Source organism: Gymnogyps californianus, chromosome 2 (assembly GCF_018139145.2).
Source record: "Gymnogyps californianus isolate 813 chromosome 2, ASM1813914v2, whole genome shotgun sequence".
Classification (NCBI taxonomy): Eukaryota; Metazoa; Chordata; class Aves; order Accipitriformes; family Cathartidae; genus Gymnogyps; species Gymnogyps californianus.
The window spans coordinates 139,120,099-139,137,817 of record NC_059472.1 but is presented as its reverse complement, the minus strand read 5'-3'; the positions used below and the strand labels follow the sequence as shown (position 1 = coordinate 139,137,817).

The following is a 17,719-nucleotide window of genomic DNA, read 5'->3' as shown; positions in this document are numbered from 1 at the left end:
TTTTTATTTTTATATAACTAACAGGAGAGTTTCAAGTGAACTAGCAGAGTTCCTTAAGCAGGCAGCAATTTTCATGCAATTTCAGCAGTGTCAGGATTTCATGAAGTTCATTTTAGGAATGGAATTAGACTACTTCTTGCCTTCCCTTTTTACAATTGAATAATAAAGAATTAGAAGAACACTCATCTCTTTTGAGCATGCTCTGTGAAAGATAGATAGCTCATGTCTGTCTTTATGCAATGGCTACATGACAACTGTGGGTGTGTAACAGGTAATCTTTTTTTCAAGGATTATTTTCTACTGACAGATAGTTCTGCATTCCTGTAGCAGACCTAATAAAAAGTGCAATCTGAAGACAAACTCCATATTCCACAATATTTAAACCATACCAAGGTGGTAGAAAATATAGCCTTACAATGAATTCTTGATCTCTTTCAGGAAGTGTTATTCCATTATTAATTTCTGCAAAAGTACATGCCTTTTCCCCTATGTGTATATATAAAAAGCTGCAGTGATTTTGCAGATCTTTAGAAGTAAATGGTTGCTAAAACTTGCTATATTAAATACTCCAGGAAAATTAAAGAGCTTGAGTTTGTTTTGAAAAAAGATACCCTGCACCTGTGGAGTGACAAACCGTGGTTCATTACTGAGATACTGCCCACTAGCTCTGTTCACAACACACAGACGGCTCAGGAATGCTACCCCAAGAGGTCTTCAGACCCAACATACACATCAAGTCGGGGGGGAGAGGGAGATTGATGCTTGCTGTGAAATACTATGGCCATTCTGAAACAACAAGCCATCGGTACACATTCCCCAAAAGGGTGGCACATCTGCCCTACATAGTTACTAGTGACACAGTTTAATCTGAAAAGGAAGTTTGTTTCACAGGGATTTGTTACTTGCTTTAGTTATTTTTAATCAGTGAGTTAGGAGACAGTCCCTTAATCACCAAAGAGATGGTAAGAAATTAAACTGGAAGTGAGCAATAACAAAATTAAAAATGCACTTATACACAGCACTTCTTGGCTTCTTCCCCAAACTTTAAAAGCAAAGTTACTTACCCATTTAATTCTACCCAAACATTAGTTCCAAGAGTTTCATTTATGTATTTCATTAAAATTAAAATAAAGGCCTTTTTGGTGCTACAGCACAAAATAAACAACACATGCAAAACATACCACATTTCACGTGAAATTCTGCACAAGCCAACCATTAAGCACTCTGACAACAGAGAGCCTGTTAAGTTAGATGAAGCCTATATTGTCCTGATATATGCTGCAACTTTAAAATACAAAATCTACAACCTCTAATAAATAACCAGAAGATCCCCCTGCATTATGAGAAAACAGAATGTGAGCGTTTAATAAAAATAGCATTCCTTTAAAAATAATAATAAAAAAAAAAATCAAACCGCTCACAAGGTAGTATAAAGACCCTAGCTGTCTGGATAGTTGTGTGCTTTAACTTCTGCTACAGCTGTGCAAATAACTGATATCTCAGTTCAGCAGTCAAGTGAAGAAAACACCATAATTCATCTGATATCAGCCAGCCTTGATATCTACCGCACTTGAGGTCACTAGAAATTCTGGGGGCGTGGTGCAAGGAATAAAAATAAGTTATTAATATGAGGTCACAAAAAAAAAAAAAAGCTGGAATTAATACAGATTCCTGAATTAGAGACTGATAAACCAATTGAAGGAATAAGAGGAATATAATATTTTATCACTACACACAAATTCAGCTTCTAATTTCATTTGGAGAATTGACTGGCTCCTGTTTATGCTTAAGATAATGAAAGGTTTATAATCACAGTACCAAAATATTCGGTGGACTATTTTTACTGGTAGACACCTGTCAATACCTTTTAAAATGGATTTTGCGTCAAGTAATCATGGACATATTTAAGTTTTGTTAAACAATCACAAAATATAACTGAAAGAAGGATGTACTTTATTCTGAAGTTGATGGCCACAGATAAACCTCTTGAAACATGACAGTTCATATACTTCTTTCCATTAAGCAGGAAATTGATAACATGCTATTTTTCTATCTAGTCAATTCATTTGTTTTTCCATTCTTTGGCAATTTTTCATTTTTTATTTTTATTTTTAAACAGAATGTCTACCAGTGACTTCACATAAATACTAGATGCCAGAACATAATGTGTGATAGACTCAAGCAGTGACTAATTAACATGCCAAACACCATCAGCTCTTTAGAATAACAAAAAATGATCAAGGTACGTACTACTTATGACCTTCCATGTTTCTTGTTTTCTTCAGACACTTAAATAAAATAAGAAATTATCAGTTAATACAAACATCCTTAAAACTTAATTTTCAAGTTAGACACTAGGAAACCCCTACCTTATCCCATAGAAAATTACTATGTTGTAGCATCTTGTTTACCATGTTATGACAGAAAACTTTGCAATCTGTGGACCAAATGCTTTCCTCACGTAACACACAATTCTCGCTTAAATCCATGACAAACACATTTAGGTGGTGTTGCTGATGTTGCCAATTATTATATGTTAGCAAATTTTGCAGGCAAAAGCAAATTTACCTGGCATAAATTCAGTGACTTTTGACAAGGCAAGCCAAAATTGTCCATGCTAGGCATCTTCCTCAGTCAAGTTTTTTCTCCCCAAAGTTTTAGCCACAACAAAGTTCAGCTACTTCAAAAGACGTGTAGATGTGACACTTAGGGACATGATTTAGTGGTGGACTTGGCAGTGTTAGGTTTACAATTGGACTCAATGATCTTAAAGGTCTTTTTCAACCTAAATGATTCTATGATTCTATCTAATCTGTGTGGCTTATTGCTGCAGAGTTCTAGTGAAGCCTCACGCTACAATTCTACTGGTTCATGATATGTCTGTTATTATAGTTGCTTTTAATATTCATTTAGCACTTTTCTTTTGGTAAAAAATGGACAAGAATTACATGCAACTTTTTTTCAGCTTAGACTTATGTTGTGAACAGTGAAAGCTTAAAGAATGCTACTTGCTATAAACCTGAGAATTGTATTGCTACTCGTGATACATATGATAGTATGTGATCACGTAATGCAGTCAAAGTGCCACCAAAAAAGACTACATCTATGATTCTACTTTTTTCACCCATGTCCCACTGATCTATTTTTTAAAAACACTAGCTATACCATGTCTTGAGCCATGGATGCGAAATTTAACCACCAGGTGGTTTTTCTATGAGGGACACCACAGTTCCTGAGGACAGAATATGATTTGTATGCATTTGGACTTCCGATTTTATAAGTTAATATCTCCAGCTTGAATATTCAAGTCTCCCACTATACGTTGAGCTGACCAGATGGCATGCACATCACTTCCTACCTTTAACTGAGCACACTCCTTCCAGGCCAAGTTTACAAGCAAAGCCAGACACTTCTTATAAACAATGAGCACCTACTGCTTTCAGAGAGGACTCTGTTCTCCAGCATACAGCCAGCATGCAGAGGCACTGTAGCATGGTCATAGACAAGACCAAGAAGAAGCTGGTCAGACGGTGCTGCCTGGAAATGGCCATTGGTAAGATCAGGCACAGAAGGAACACACCAACAGGCTGCACTAAGGTATGAAGCTGATTGACTGAGAAAACAGTAATGGAAAAAGCAGCTAGGAAGGTAATGGTGCTGAAACTGAACTTTGGCACTAATCTGGGCGAGAGAGAAAAGGGGCTGCAATGGCGAGACGTGACACTGGAAACATATCTAGCACAGTGCTGCTTACAGACAGTATGGTTAGCACTGGACTGGCAAAGGGACTGGAACAGATTGCAGGAACCCGAACAAGGCAATGCAAACAACCTGAGTGCTTCCTGTGACCGTGAAGCACATGCACTTCCATTTGGAGCTGAATGGAGCCAAATCCCAGATTCCTGATTCTAACCTCTCTTCTGTCAGTACCTGTGAAACTTCCTGGCAAAGTTCCATGTGATGCTGCAAGACTATATCAGAGCAGGAAATTTGCCTGAATTGGAATTTTTGCAAAGTGCTCATAAGCACTGCAGAAGAGACCATGAGAAAATTCATAACTCTGTCTTCAGAGCAGAGTTTAAATGTAAAGGCCAACAGCTAAACAACAAACAAAGAGGAAGAAAGAACTGTTTCAGGTTGTTGTTTGCGTTACAGCACCATTGAGTCAGACAACATACAGAATGGACAGCATCGGTCCTGGCTTTGCTGTAGTTTCTAGAGCAATAAGGCAGAGGCAACATTAACTCCAGTTTTCTAACATCTTTATGCTTGACTTCACTGTTTTAATACTGGTCCTCCTTAAGTCAACTGTGGGTGTGTGCAAGTGAGATAAGAACACAGGATTTAGATTTAGCCGGTATACACATCCATGACTCAGTTATTCAGCAGCACACTTGGTTTGACAGGAAGCAAAGAACAGTCTATCTAGATGGAATAACATGCATATTACACGGAACAAAGTGTAAACAACCAACACAGGGAACAGGTCTAAGGCACTGACCTTACACACTGTACACGTCCACCTGACTCTCCTGGAAACCAGTGTCCCTAAAAAAAAAAAAAAAAAACCAAGAAAAATATATCAGGGTCATGGTAAAAGTTCTTATTTGCAAGCATAGCTCACGCTCTTTCTTCCTAAACATCTGACCTTACATTTTAACACTAGGATCTTCTTTGTTATACTCCTCTGAGTCCTACATAGCACCCCTATACCCTTAAGACATTATTTGTGGGGATTTTTTAGTTCAAAGTGAGGACTGTATCACAGCTATTAGGACAGTGTTTTCACTGTATAAAAATGAGGACATGTATTCCCTGTCCTCCTGTGTGACATGATGGCATTTGAGGTGTTTGAGGCTGCAAGACCTGCTGGGGTAGTGTTGTATGGCTGATTACAGTGGAAGGAAACGGAAGTGGAGTCTTACCTACACTGCCTGCTGGAAACGGCTCTTGGCATGTGGTATCACCCAAAACATGCCAGGAGAAAGAAAGGTCTCAGAGTTCTAGGTGGTATAGATAAAAACTATGCCAGGGACATTGCAGCAATTAAACAGCGGGAACAAGCAGCAGGCCAGTGCTCAAGGTCAATCCCTGGGCCTGTTTTATTTCCAGTACAGAGCTAGCTCTTGGTCCTAAATGAGAATTCAGTTTGTACAAAGACAGCTTAGTAAGCACTGGCACTGAGAAAACAGAACTGTGGTTGCTCAAAAAGAATCAGATGACTTTTGATAAGGCTTGCAGTATTTCACCTATAATTTCAATCGAGACATGTTCCTGGATCCCATTCATTCCAGATGCTGTTCAAGGAACTTTCATAAAGAAACCAGTTATGCCTCAGAAGATCCAGCTGAGTTTCACCTTTCTCAGTAACTGTGAACACTCTGGAAAACCTGGATGTCAATGCTACTATGCCATTCTTTTAGCTGTTAATTTAGACCACAAATGTGCATTTGGTTTGGGTCCCACTGATCTCAACAGTACCCTAAACAATTTCCATTCACACAGACCTTGTTTCAAGTTAGATACACTTGTGTAATATTTGCAGCACTGTAAACTAATTCATATTTCATGTTTCAGCATCACAGTTAAGTGCTACTGAAATGGAAACAGTATATATTAATATAGATATTAAAATCAGAAACAAAGGTAGAGGAACATAATAAAGGAATATTTACTTGAGCCGGATGTAGTTGATGCGCTATTACAGGAATTCTTATGTTTGCATCTGAGTTCTACTGCAAATGTATCAATTTTTAGCTTGTAACGTTAGAATTTTATTTCTAAGAAACATCCAGTCTTACTAGATAGGTCATATCCTTAACTGGGTTTTCAGGAGGAGCTCAGGACAACTGTGTGATCTTCAAGGTCAACTTCCTCAAAGCACATGAACAGCCCATTTCTATAGGCAGAAAGTTGAGCACCTGTGGCAGAAGGCCAGGATAGATTAATTTTAATGAACTCAAATGCAACACTAATGCATGTAGAAGATGCAGGCAGGGACAGGTTACTCAGGAGAATGCAAAAGCATTGCCTGAGTATGCAGGGATGGAGTTACAAAAGCCAAAGCCACGCTGGGGTTGAACCTAGCAAGGGACACAAAGGGCAACAAGAAGTGCTCTGTAAAAACAGTGGCAGCAAAAGGTAGGCTAAGGAAGACACAGGCCCACAGCGTGACAGAGGACATGGGAAGGCAGAGGTACATTTTTGCCTTGGTTTTCACTGGAACGTCTGCCCTGTGGCTCTAGTTCTCCGAGCCTACTGTCAGGGTCTGTGGGTATGTATCATTACTCATATTACAGAAAGACTGAGTTAAGAGGTACCTAAGCCATTTGGACATACACAAGTCCATGAGATCAGATGGGATGGACCTTGAAGTGCTGAGGGAGCTGGCTTATGTCATTGCAACGATGTTCTCTCTGTTCTCTTGGAGGTTATGGTGATCAAAAGAGGTGGCTGATGACTGGAGAAAGACAAAGACCATATCCATCTTCAAAAAACACAGCAAAGAGGATCAGGGAAACTTCACGCCCACCAACTTCACCCTCAGTCCCTGAAAAGATCATGGAGAAAATCCTCCTGGAAACCATTGCCAGCCAGATGAAAGACAAAAAGGTGAGTGGGAACAGCCAGCATGGATTTATCAAGAGCAAATCATGCCTGACTAACACAGCTGCCTTCTACTATGAGACGACTGCCTCTAATGAATGAGGGGAGAGCAGTGGATGTTGTATGCTGATTTTGGCCGTGCCTTTGTCATGGTGTCCCATAGAATCCTTACAGCCTCTTGTGGGACCACATCTGGAGTAGTGTCCAGTTTTGGGCTCTCCATACAAGAAAACCACAGCATACCGGAGTGGGTCCACCGGTCAGGGTCTGGATCCCATAACATATTTGTTCAACTATAAGACCACCAGGCTAACAGGAGGCCTTATTGCTGTCTACAACTGCCTAATGAGAGATGTAGAGCAAACAGTCAAACTCTTCTCAAAGATGCACACTGGAAGGACAAGTGGCCATGGACACAAGCAGGAACATGTGAAATTCCAACTTAATACAGGCAGGAAATTTTTTACTATGAGGGGTCAAGCACTGGAACATGCTGCCCAGTGAGGCAAGCACTGTACATGGCCCCGAGCAACCTGCTCTAACTGGGCCTGGTTGAGCTGGAGGCTGGACTACGTAATTTCCAGTGCTCCCTTCCAACCTATGTGATTCTGTGAAAATTTGTACAATGTAAAAGAAAATGAGATTGGAGAGCAGCAAGTTTGCTACTACCATTGGTTTAATACAGAAGACTTTCCACAAGAATGGTGTAAATGGAGAGCAGAATAACATTGCACCATGACCACTGTGGCTACACAAAAAAAAAAAAAATAGAGTGTGATTTCTTGCTAAGAGTTATCTACAATATTTTCAGCTTTTAGTCATATTGTTTATTTTCATTCATAGCCAAAACTTTTAACATGAACAGTTTTCATTCTTCAGATATTGATACATGTACAACGTAAAATGTCCCTGCAGTCATTTAACAGGGCCAATTTATTTTTATAATCTCTAACTTCATTTGTTGTTACTGTCTATTCCAAGTCCAGGAACTAAAGAGGGTTAAGATATTGGTTCAACCGTAACAAAGGACATTATTAAAAGCATCTGGGATAGCTGAAAGCAGTGAGATTTTTTTAAAGAAATCCTGAAGTCATAAGTCTAGCCACAAAAAGTGAGAGATGCTAATAAAAGGAGATTGGAAACAGCCCAGGCAAGTATCCAGGAATTAAAAGGAACACTTCATAACCATGTAACAAAGAATCCCTACAGTCACGAAACGCTGGCCCTGAGGCTGCAGAGAGAGATCAAGGAATGAGCACATAACCTTTGACTACTTTAGGTTTTGAACTCTGTTATGCTTTCGAAGAACAAGACATAAATGTCCTGAACAGGAGTAACAAGAGAGTTGCTCTTTGCCAAAGCTGACTACAATGGAAGCACATGACACTAACCAGAGTCCACCAATACCTTCTCCAAAAACTGCAGTCAAACTTAAAATTAACCTATGTTATACAGTTTCATATATAAAAACAAGCTTAATTTACCAGAAGGAGTTGATGTAAGGAACTTTTTTTTCTTTTTTCTTCCCAGTGTATTAAGACTAAACAAAAAAAGTTTCAATATATAATATTATGCTGACACTGATTAAAAAAAAAAAATTAGCATTAACCACCCCATTGGAAAGCATTTGTATCGCAAAGTTTCCATTACCTTTGATGATAAAGAGTTACGCAACACTGGTGACCTCCATAGCAGACAGCCTTTATCTTGGCAAACAAAAGGTAGGGATACTCTAGATGGGGGGGAGGGAAGCAAACACAGGTGCTCTATAGCATGCTAGGGAAAGCGGTACTACATTACAGCTGACTGTACACAAATCCACATTTATTGCTGCACAGTGCTGGATCTGAGGTTTCCTGAAGAAGTCCACACACAGCTCCAGTAATTTTGCAAGTGCTTCCTAGTGTTTTGAGACAGACAGATGCCACCTCAGTTTCAGCATTAAACCTGAGCTGGCCCTATTCACAACAAGTCTGCCCAGAACACAAGGGACCACAGTGCTGAACCATCCATTCCCATACAGAATCAGCTGGATTCGTAAGCCCTGCCAAAACCTTGAAAATCCCTATCAGGCCCTCTGAGGAGCCACCAAGAAGCCTCAGCATCGTGTTCCACAAACCTCCCTGTTTGCAGACTGACACCAGAGAGGACTGGCACAACCTATCGGCCTGGACACTGTGAAATACAGCTGAACTGTTTCTAGACTCAGCCTGGCTTCAGAAGCGGTACAGCTGCATTCACACAGTGCTCTGCCACAGCTAACAAAACATGCTGGAACCAAGATGGCCCTGCAAACAGCCAGCTATGGCACCTCTGCATCTGTGGCAGAGTTTATCTGGGCTGTAGGCTATTTAACCACAAATTCTTTCCACAGGAAGCCAAAATAGCTGGAATGCACACAGAACTTCGTAATATTTCTGGCATACTGCATCATCCTATCTTCCTACTGAGATATTTTATTAGCCATGATGCTGGAATGAAACTTGATGGAGCACACTCTCATTAGTGAATAGCATTTCTATTTCTATGGAAAATCCTCTGATTCTCTATATTCTCCAAGACCATTTGAATACACCATCTACATTTTTCTGTGCAAACAGGAAAATGCTTTCATGGTATTTTGAGTGATTTAAACTCCAGCATACCCTGGGCTTACCTTCCAGCTCATGCTCTGTACGACATTTGTACATGCTTGCTTCTCTTTTTTAGCTTTATTATATTATACTTTGTTGCAGCATAAGTTGGCCGGTTTCCCAAGAGCTGAACAACTTTATGGAAGTAGTGTCTGAAGATTATTCATAAGACAGCATGAGTGCCGTCTCGCCAACAGCTAAATTGATAATAAACAATTCTGTATATCAGTGTCACTCAGATAATTTGTCTTTTCCAGTGAGCGTAAATAAGAAGTGTCGTGTGGCAACATGAAGTTCAGATCTTAATGCTCTCCTAGGTTATGAGGAAATCAATTTTAAAAAAATAAAATCTTTCCCTCTAATTCAAATATCTCTCCTTGGCTGAACACTGGTTACACAGCTCTTACTGTGCTCTTAGCTTAGCTAACAGATCTTATAGAAGAAAGCAGGAAGCAACCAGAGACAGCAAACAAGAATCTTTTCAACTGTGAAGATTGTATCTAACACAAACTGTTGATCTAATCACAACTTGTCAGAACCAAGAGATGAGCTGAAATCCTTGCAAAAATGTTATAAATGCCGATCTAGAGATCAAATTTAACATCCAAAGATGACCTAGCATAGTTATGTAGGAAGGCAGTAGATTGAACAACACATTCTTTTGAGATGCACCCAGAAACAACAAAAGGGAACTGAATGAGAGGCAGAGCAGAATTCAGCAACCCTTATGTGAAAGCAACTCATTCATCAAAAAAGGCACAGAAGAGTCTCTACTGTCACTCATAGCACTGTCCTCTCAGTTTACTGTCCTTTCAAAGCAGCTAACATATTCTGTGGTTCTTCAAATCCCAACAGACTCTCTGCACCCTAAACTCCCTGCAACTTGTAACTTCAAATATGGCAGAATCATGCATTGCACTTGATTTACTTAATATAACAGTTTTATTAAAATGAATAATCTTCCAAGAAGCTTTTAATACAGTAATAGTAGAGTGGTACTAAGCAACATAAAATAAGAATTTTAAGGAGTTCTATCTGTAAAAGTTAAGAGTGATAGTTTTATTTACGTAACACACTCTGAAGGGAAGAAAATGTGCTTAGGTGAGGGAATCAACGCCATCTGTGCCTCCAACAGCTCTTGGCTGACAACCTATCTTCCTCACTCTGCTCCCTGGAAGCTGTGATCAAAGTGAATCAAGTAAGTGGGCCTTCAAAGCAAGAAGCAGTCTCACTGCAACATAAAGATTAGGCAGGGCACAGTTCTATCTTCTCTGGTCTGTCTACAAACACACAGACCAGGAGCTTCAAATTGCATTTCACTTTGCCTTTCCCAAGAAAAAGAGAATAGTGCAGCCTATTGATCTGAATTATCCATATTGTCAATGCAGGAAAAGAGTGACAACTGAAGTCTGGGTCTATATAGGCATTCAGCATCAAGATTATACACAGACTTACACGTATTCCTACTCTTAACTACATGAATAGCTACCACTGTAATTCAGCTAAAATGAATCTAGAGTTTAAGTTATATCAATATGACAAATGACAAGATTTAATTTTTCTGCTAAAGGTCTTAACGCTCATCACTGACGTTCTAATCCTGCAGAATCATCCATGCTTAGCTTTAAATCCAGTATTTTCATTCTGTTAGACTACTCACTGATGCACTTGTTTATTAATTCAAAAAGTTTGCAGAATTGGTCTGCAAGTGCTGCATTAGCAGTTCCTTCCATCCAGTACAACTTTTTGTCTATTCCTTTGTCTCAGACAGATCCGCAGCTTTAACACTTATCCTGGGAAGCAGATATCTTACAGATTATCCACAACTTCTCAGGAGAAGAAATACTGCAATCTTATAAGGGAGTTGTATCAACAGAATTACTCTGTCAACCTATTTCAGGAGCTGACATCTAGAAAGAAGTTTCATACATTAAGAGAAGCACAGGGCGAAACGGCATCTGTTACACAGAGAGCGACTCCTGCTATATTCATACACCTGGGAGGTGCTGAGGGGGAAAGAAATTCATGCTGTTTGACCCCAATTATCTAACTGTGGTACATCAATTACCATACAAGCTTCTCAATACTAAGCCCCTGAACAGAGAGCGAATAGAACCTCCAAAGAGCAACTCGGAGCACCTGAACCAGAGCCTCGCCACTGTCCTCTGAGCGCACAGAAACGATGGTTTCTGCATGAAGCACCTGAACTACACAGCTAAATCATGCAGTAAGAGCCCTTCTCCACTTTTCTTAGAACTGGGATTCATGGTGGTCTGTTGAATTACTGGGGAAAAAAGATTCAGCAGCATAGTGAGTAACACATTGTGCTTGGGACACAGCCACATCCCATAAGCCCACTGAAACCAATTTTTTCTTTCCCTGCAAGCACTTCTGGAACTAACATTACTATACACAATTTCTTCCATTTCCTTCTCCTCTCTATTGAGGTTTATGAGACACCCCAGCAAAAAGCTCATTTATTCCATTCCATTTATTAATTTGTCTTGATCCTTTCAAAGGATCAAAAAAAAAATTAAGAACAAAATTCAACATGCAGAAAAACCCCAACCGCGTACTCAAAACAACAGAAGTATCAGAGAAATTGGAGTCTGTTTTCCAAGGAGGTAGTTCAAGCCAATAAAACACTCCCTTTCCCTTCTTTTTCAAGCTAGTAAATTGTGTGTAGAACAAATGACCGTAATACAAGCAGGTATCTTAAATGACTAAGATTATGTGATTAAAGACTTGCAGCATTAGAAACCATGCACACAATATGAAAAAATCTGCATGTTTTGGGTCTTCTTTCTGTCATTTTGTAGCACTACCTTGGCACCTGTCTGCAAACAGTACATTCAACAAAATGAGTAGTAGTACTATTGACATTAAGTATATAATGACCTGTCTTTCACTGAAATTTACACTGACTCTTAATACTCTCTATGCAGGGCAGATGACCAATAGCTACTGCAGAGAGTACTGTTAAGAGTTACTTTATTCCAAAAACAATTATCATGCTTCTAATGTTTCAGAAAACACAATTAACATAGGAAATTATTCTGCTTAATTTCCTGGTGTAGTCTAAACAGAGGATGATATCCAGGGCCCTGTTTCTTATGCTATCATTTAGTCTTTTATTTTTCTATTCCCAACTCTGATACGTACAAGTTAATAGAAGACAGTGGCAGATAAACAGAGCAAATCTGCACATTGGAAATTTACTGCTCACTTATACCTAGAACTTAAAGAGTATCAATCTGTCAACTGCACTGGTTTTCAGTAGTCAGGCGGTTAGAGGTAAGTTTTAGCCAACATGAAAAAGTGGAAATTTGGCACTATGTCACCATGTTTTTTAAAACCTGTTTTTGCTCCCACAAAGTGCAAGGACGAAGTCCACTGTTAGTATTCCTCTCTAAAAACCAATTTTGTGTCTATTCGGTACTATGTGCCTGTCATATTATTCCAAAGACTATAAAGTCAAACTTACAGGCATAAGTGATCTCCCTCTTTCTAGAGCATAACATGTATTGAAAAGACACTTGGAGCTGGGTTTTTTTTTTTTGGTTTTTAACCAGTTGAATGACAAATTCCTAAAAACAGTGGTTTATCTCAAAAACACTGATAAGAATGGCACATGTAGTCATGACATAGTACATGTAGTCTCAGAACAAAATATTTCAAATAAACACTGGTAGACTCCCAGTTGGGAGGATTGACAAGCAAACAATAGCCCTTTCTAGATAAGTTAACTTGCATGCAGAACTTCATCATTTACATAAAGACACAGATATTTAATTACACATAAAATTAATTTTAAATTCCTTTTTCAGATTATACTGATATTTCAGCTGCTTATTGTGAAATAATGTAAGAACTGCACATAGTATCAGTTTGCCTTCACGTAACATCTTTTACTCGACTACTAGTGTTCCACTTATATTTGTGAAGAACACTGAGCGAATGTCCTTAGGAAAGAACCAGGTAAGTATCGTAAGTACTATGTGCATTTTATGGAAGAATAATTTGAATATAAGTCGTCGAGTGGCGGGTCTAACCTTACTCTGCAAATGAGCAAATCTGGGGATATATGCAATCCAGTAATTAATCTCTTTCTAAATGCAGACTTGCTTCATTTCTCTGAAATGACTATCAAATTGTTTCGTAATACATATTTGTTCTCTTAGTCCAAAAAACAGTATTTTTAAACTTAGTAGCCGAATACTATTAAAGAAAATGCCATATGGAACACCTGCTGTGCATAGATTATAAAAGACAATATGAAGATGGTTTTTGTGACACATTCTACCCATAATCAGTCTAGAGTCTTAATCTTAGGAAACCTTCCCTTTGTAGAAGCTATGAGAAAAGCAGTGGATGTACAAAAAACTCATGAAACTCTTTTCACATGTATACTATACTAAATATGAACAAATATGGTTTTAGAAGTTCAAACTAATGGCTGTCTTATTTAGACACCCTATTTGCTGACACAGTCAACACTCTCAAGTTTATGCCTCCCTCCTCCCTTTTCATCCATGCAGAAGCCAGGAAGTAATGCTATTATACCTGAGGGGAAACAATGCTGAGGGAGGGAACGGGAAAATAATTTTCTCTAGATTCCCTCAGGAGATCATTTCACATCCATGAATAAGAGATTTGATTAACAAAACAGTTTTAGCATGCACAGCAACAACAATACAGGGTGATCTTCTTTCATCGCCCTTTGAGTAAACACTACGATCAATACAGGCTGTATATTCTTGATAGATGCATAGTCCACTCAACCTTTTTATTACTCTTCTCAAATCCTGGCACACCAGCCGACTGTTCCTGGAGCAGCGGTGATCCCTGTGAAGCTACTCGCAAGGTAGACCTGAGTACTGTTTCAGTGACTCGGAACAGACAGTTCCCAAGGCTGACGTAAGCGATTGCATAACCGGTCAAAATGTCCCTTGGTTTGCCACGGCTAACAATAGCCACAGGAAAAAATACTGTGAGACTATTATTACTAGCAACACGTAAAAGGTCAAATGTTTCTACTGTTCTTGACTGCTTGGTTCTTTAACATTCTTCACTCTCCAGGCTTTTGTATTTTTAATGCTTCTGCATCACGTGGCATAATTTTGTCTTTAGAGTGATTTTGTGGTTGAAAAGTGGCAAAACATCTTGAAGAACCAACTACTTCAGAGCAACACTGTTGGAGAAGATTTTGAAAAAAGTATTAAAAAGAGTCTTTGAGGACATTTCTTGACTTCTAGTTTAGCTGAGATATTAGCACCTTTTTTTCTGCCAACTCGTACCAACAGCTTTCAACACTAGTTGAAGAGCGAAAAGAGCTGTTATTATTCATTTCTTCCAGAAAAGGTTAGTTGGGAATTCATCAGAACAATTTAGCAGCCCTGTAGAACATGGATAACAAAGAGGAACAGGCAAGATGGGTGGGCTAGAAACTCCACTAACGAGAAAAAAACCCAACCCTGTAGTAGGGTTCAACAGGAATTTTACTTTGCACTATTGGATTCCCTCCACACTCCAATAATAGAATCTTGTGAAAGAAAAATGTTAAAGAAGTCTTCCTCCTTCCATACAGTCATAACTAGTCTTCTTGAACCTGCAAAGCTTCAGTAACATGCATATTTGAATCTCAGTTCCCACAAACACAATGGAAGAAATCACCATTATCTAAAAAGCACATTCTTAATTCTTTCTCAATTAAGAAGGCAGCAAATTCCAATTACCGGCATATAACTCTTGAGTACACTGTTTGAACCTTTCTGGAAATAACAATGTTTCACCCATGAAGTTCTGACAGTAAAGAAACTTTAGACCAAGGTTTGTCAGCATTTAACTGCCACATCATCTTCCAGTAGAGCTTGCCATGGGAAAAACGTGACTGGTTATACCAGTTATGGCAGTTTACTACTCAAAAGAAGATCTCTGTGGCTTTACGCTAAATTCCTTCTTTAATGGTATTAACATAAATCTTAAATCATTAAGTTACTCACTTTAAACCAATAGGCTACCCTATTCAAACAGCAGTATAAAAAATTGCTAATGTCTAAATGAGATGTTCCTGGACTTCCTGCTAAGTACCACTAAGAACTGCAACTCCTAGATCAGTGCCAGGCAGATAGCACTGTCAAGTGGTACTTCCACTCACTCCTCGGGAATCCTGGATAGACAAAGTGGAAAAAGAGTGGATTACCAGAAAAATCAGATGAAAGACCATAACCAAATGCAGCCTGCACTGCAGACTCCAAAACCCAGCCCGCCATTTTCTCTGCCCAGCACTTTGGAAAAGTGATCAAACACAGTTTTTTCCTTACAACAGCAGCCTTCTAGACCAAAACACAAGAATAGTTTATTTCCAAGATGTCTGCTCTGGAACAAGAGCCACAGCTGCTTTCTGAGACCCAAATTAAATAAAATCCATCCAGAAACTGAAAGAAAGATGATAACACAATGAAAGATGGAGGGGGGGGGAAACCCCAACAAACAGGTGCTTCCTGGAAATAAAGTCACCTTGGTTTAAAGCAAGGCTTGCAGGCAAGGGCAAAATATTACAAACAACCGAACAGAAGAACAACTCCAATGCCAAGCTTCCAAAATATCTACACAATGTAACTTGGGGGTAGGGGGCTAAAGGACTTGCCCCTGAGATCACCCGATTCAGTTTCACATTTACACATTTGAACTAAGGCAAACCTGAATTACTGTTTCAAGTGGGTCCACGCAGGACCCTGAGGCTATCAGCACTACGCAAAAAAGCATGGCAAAAGGGACTTATTTACATTTGGCACTGAACATATACACAATGATACCGATGAATAACAGAGCACAGTGCCCTTCAGCCTTTTCTCTTACTAAAAACTGACCTGATGTTTCAAGTAATTTTCTATTTTCCTTCTTCTTCTAAACGACTAGAGCAGATAAACAACATTCATGTGCCAGGTGGATGGATGCAGAACAAATCTGATTATCGAGATCAGCCTTTCACAAAATACAAGCTTTAAATCGGAAGTTTGGGGGTTTTTTAATTCCAATTTCACCCGCTCTTAATGCCTGGGTGCCTGGTTTAATAACTAACATTATCTTACCACAGAAAGCCCTACCACCCCTCTTAACCCAGCCGGCCCGAAGCCCTCAGGTGAAAACAAGGGCCGCCGCCGCCACCCCGGCGAGCAGCACACACCGCAGCCGGACAACCTGCGCCTCAGCCCGGAGCCTGGCAGCCGAGCCGGAAACCGCTGAGGAGAAGCGGCCGTTTTCCTCCCCAACCTCCCCGCTTCCAGCGGGCAGAGAGCCAGAGAGGATGTACGGGAGGAAGGGAGGCATAAACGGATAAATGTAATAATCATGGCGAGATAACCGCACGGCGGGAGAGAGGGACGGCGGGAGGGGGAACATAAGGCAAAAAGGAGGGGCAGATGCCATCTTGTGCCTCGGAAATTTCACCCCTGGACAGGTCCGGCCCCGGCTACGCCCGCCACCAAGCCCTGACGGGCACCAGCGCCTCAGGCCCGGCCGCCGCGCCACCTCCTTCCCCCAAGAGGCGGGCGGGCAGCCCGCGGGGGAGGTGGCGCCCACCCGGGCTGCCCGACACCGGCCGCAGCAGCTGCTGGCGGAACCCGTTTTCCCCGCCGGCAGCCGGCCCGGAGCCCAGCGAATCCCCCCTTCCCGCACTCACCTCGCCCGCGGCGGAAGGGAGGGGAGGGCCGAGCCGGAGGCGCCTCCGCCGCCCCTCCAGGTGTTCCAGCGCCGCCCGCGTCACAGCGGCGAACGGAGCCGCCTCTGCCGGCGCGGGCGGCCCCCGCAGCGGGGCGGAGCCGCCGCCGCCCGCCCAGCTCCCGAGGCGGGAGGGCGGTGGCTGCCAGGTCCGCGGCGCCCGGGGCCGGCCGCTTCCTGGCGTTGGTGTCGGCCGGGCCGTGTTTCTTCCTCCTTCCCCGGCCGGGCTGTGAGGGAGGCCTGAGGGGAAAGCGGCGGGAAAGTCTCCCCGGTTTTGGGCCCTCCCGGGGCTCCTCTGACCGTCTCGACCAAAACCCCAAGCCCTTCTCCTCAGCCCCAGCCTGCTGGGGACCGCAGGCGTCCCACGAGGAGCATCGAGGAAATATTAAAATGTTTTGGCTGCCGTAAATGGGCAGTTGTTGTCAAGGTAGTGGAAACTCATTTGGGATTTTGTGACAGCTGGTTTGAGTAAAGTACATGAAGTGGATTTTAAGCTGATTTCAGAGCTTGAAATGAGGGGGAAAGTTCACAGGTGGCATTTGAAAAAGATCTGTTGGATAGGTGGGAGGTAAAAGGAGCAATGGAGGAGCAGCGAGATAGGGTGAAAAATTATCCCATTTCAATGGGGAAGTGTTCACTTTCTCATATTCCATGTGAAGAGAGCAGCAGTTTTAGCACAACACAGGGAATGAAAGCAGGAGTGGAGGAGATGATGTTGAGCTGGTAGGGCCCAAGGAAAGGGTTGAAGAAGAGTCGAC

General features: G+C 41.1%; 1 protein-coding gene across 4 annotated transcripts in view; it reads right to left on the bottom strand.

The window, feature by feature from the left end:
* ICA1 (islet cell autoantigen 1) overlaps positions 1-16,993 on the bottom strand; it is a 74,890-nt gene extending 57,897 nt beyond the window's left edge. For 2 of the 4 annotated variants that reach the window (XM_050891216.1, XM_050891217.1), the window contains exons 1-3: positions 6,340-6,427; positions 4,502-4,548; positions 2,251-2,288 (exon numbers count right to left, since the gene is read on the bottom strand). In XM_050891216.1, coding sequence (XP_050747173.1) covers positions 2,251-2,288; positions 4,502-4,548; positions 6,340-6,349 — 95 coding nt within the window. In that variant the 5' untranslated portion in view covers positions 6,350-6,427. Of the gene's footprint in view, positions 1-2,250; positions 2,289-4,501; positions 4,549-6,339; positions 6,428-13,802; positions 13,843-16,923 lie in introns of those variants that run through there. The other 2 variants (XM_050891218.1, XM_050891220.1) reach the window with 2 other exon arrangements.
* Between the last annotated feature and the right edge of the window lie 726 nt (positions 16,994-17,719).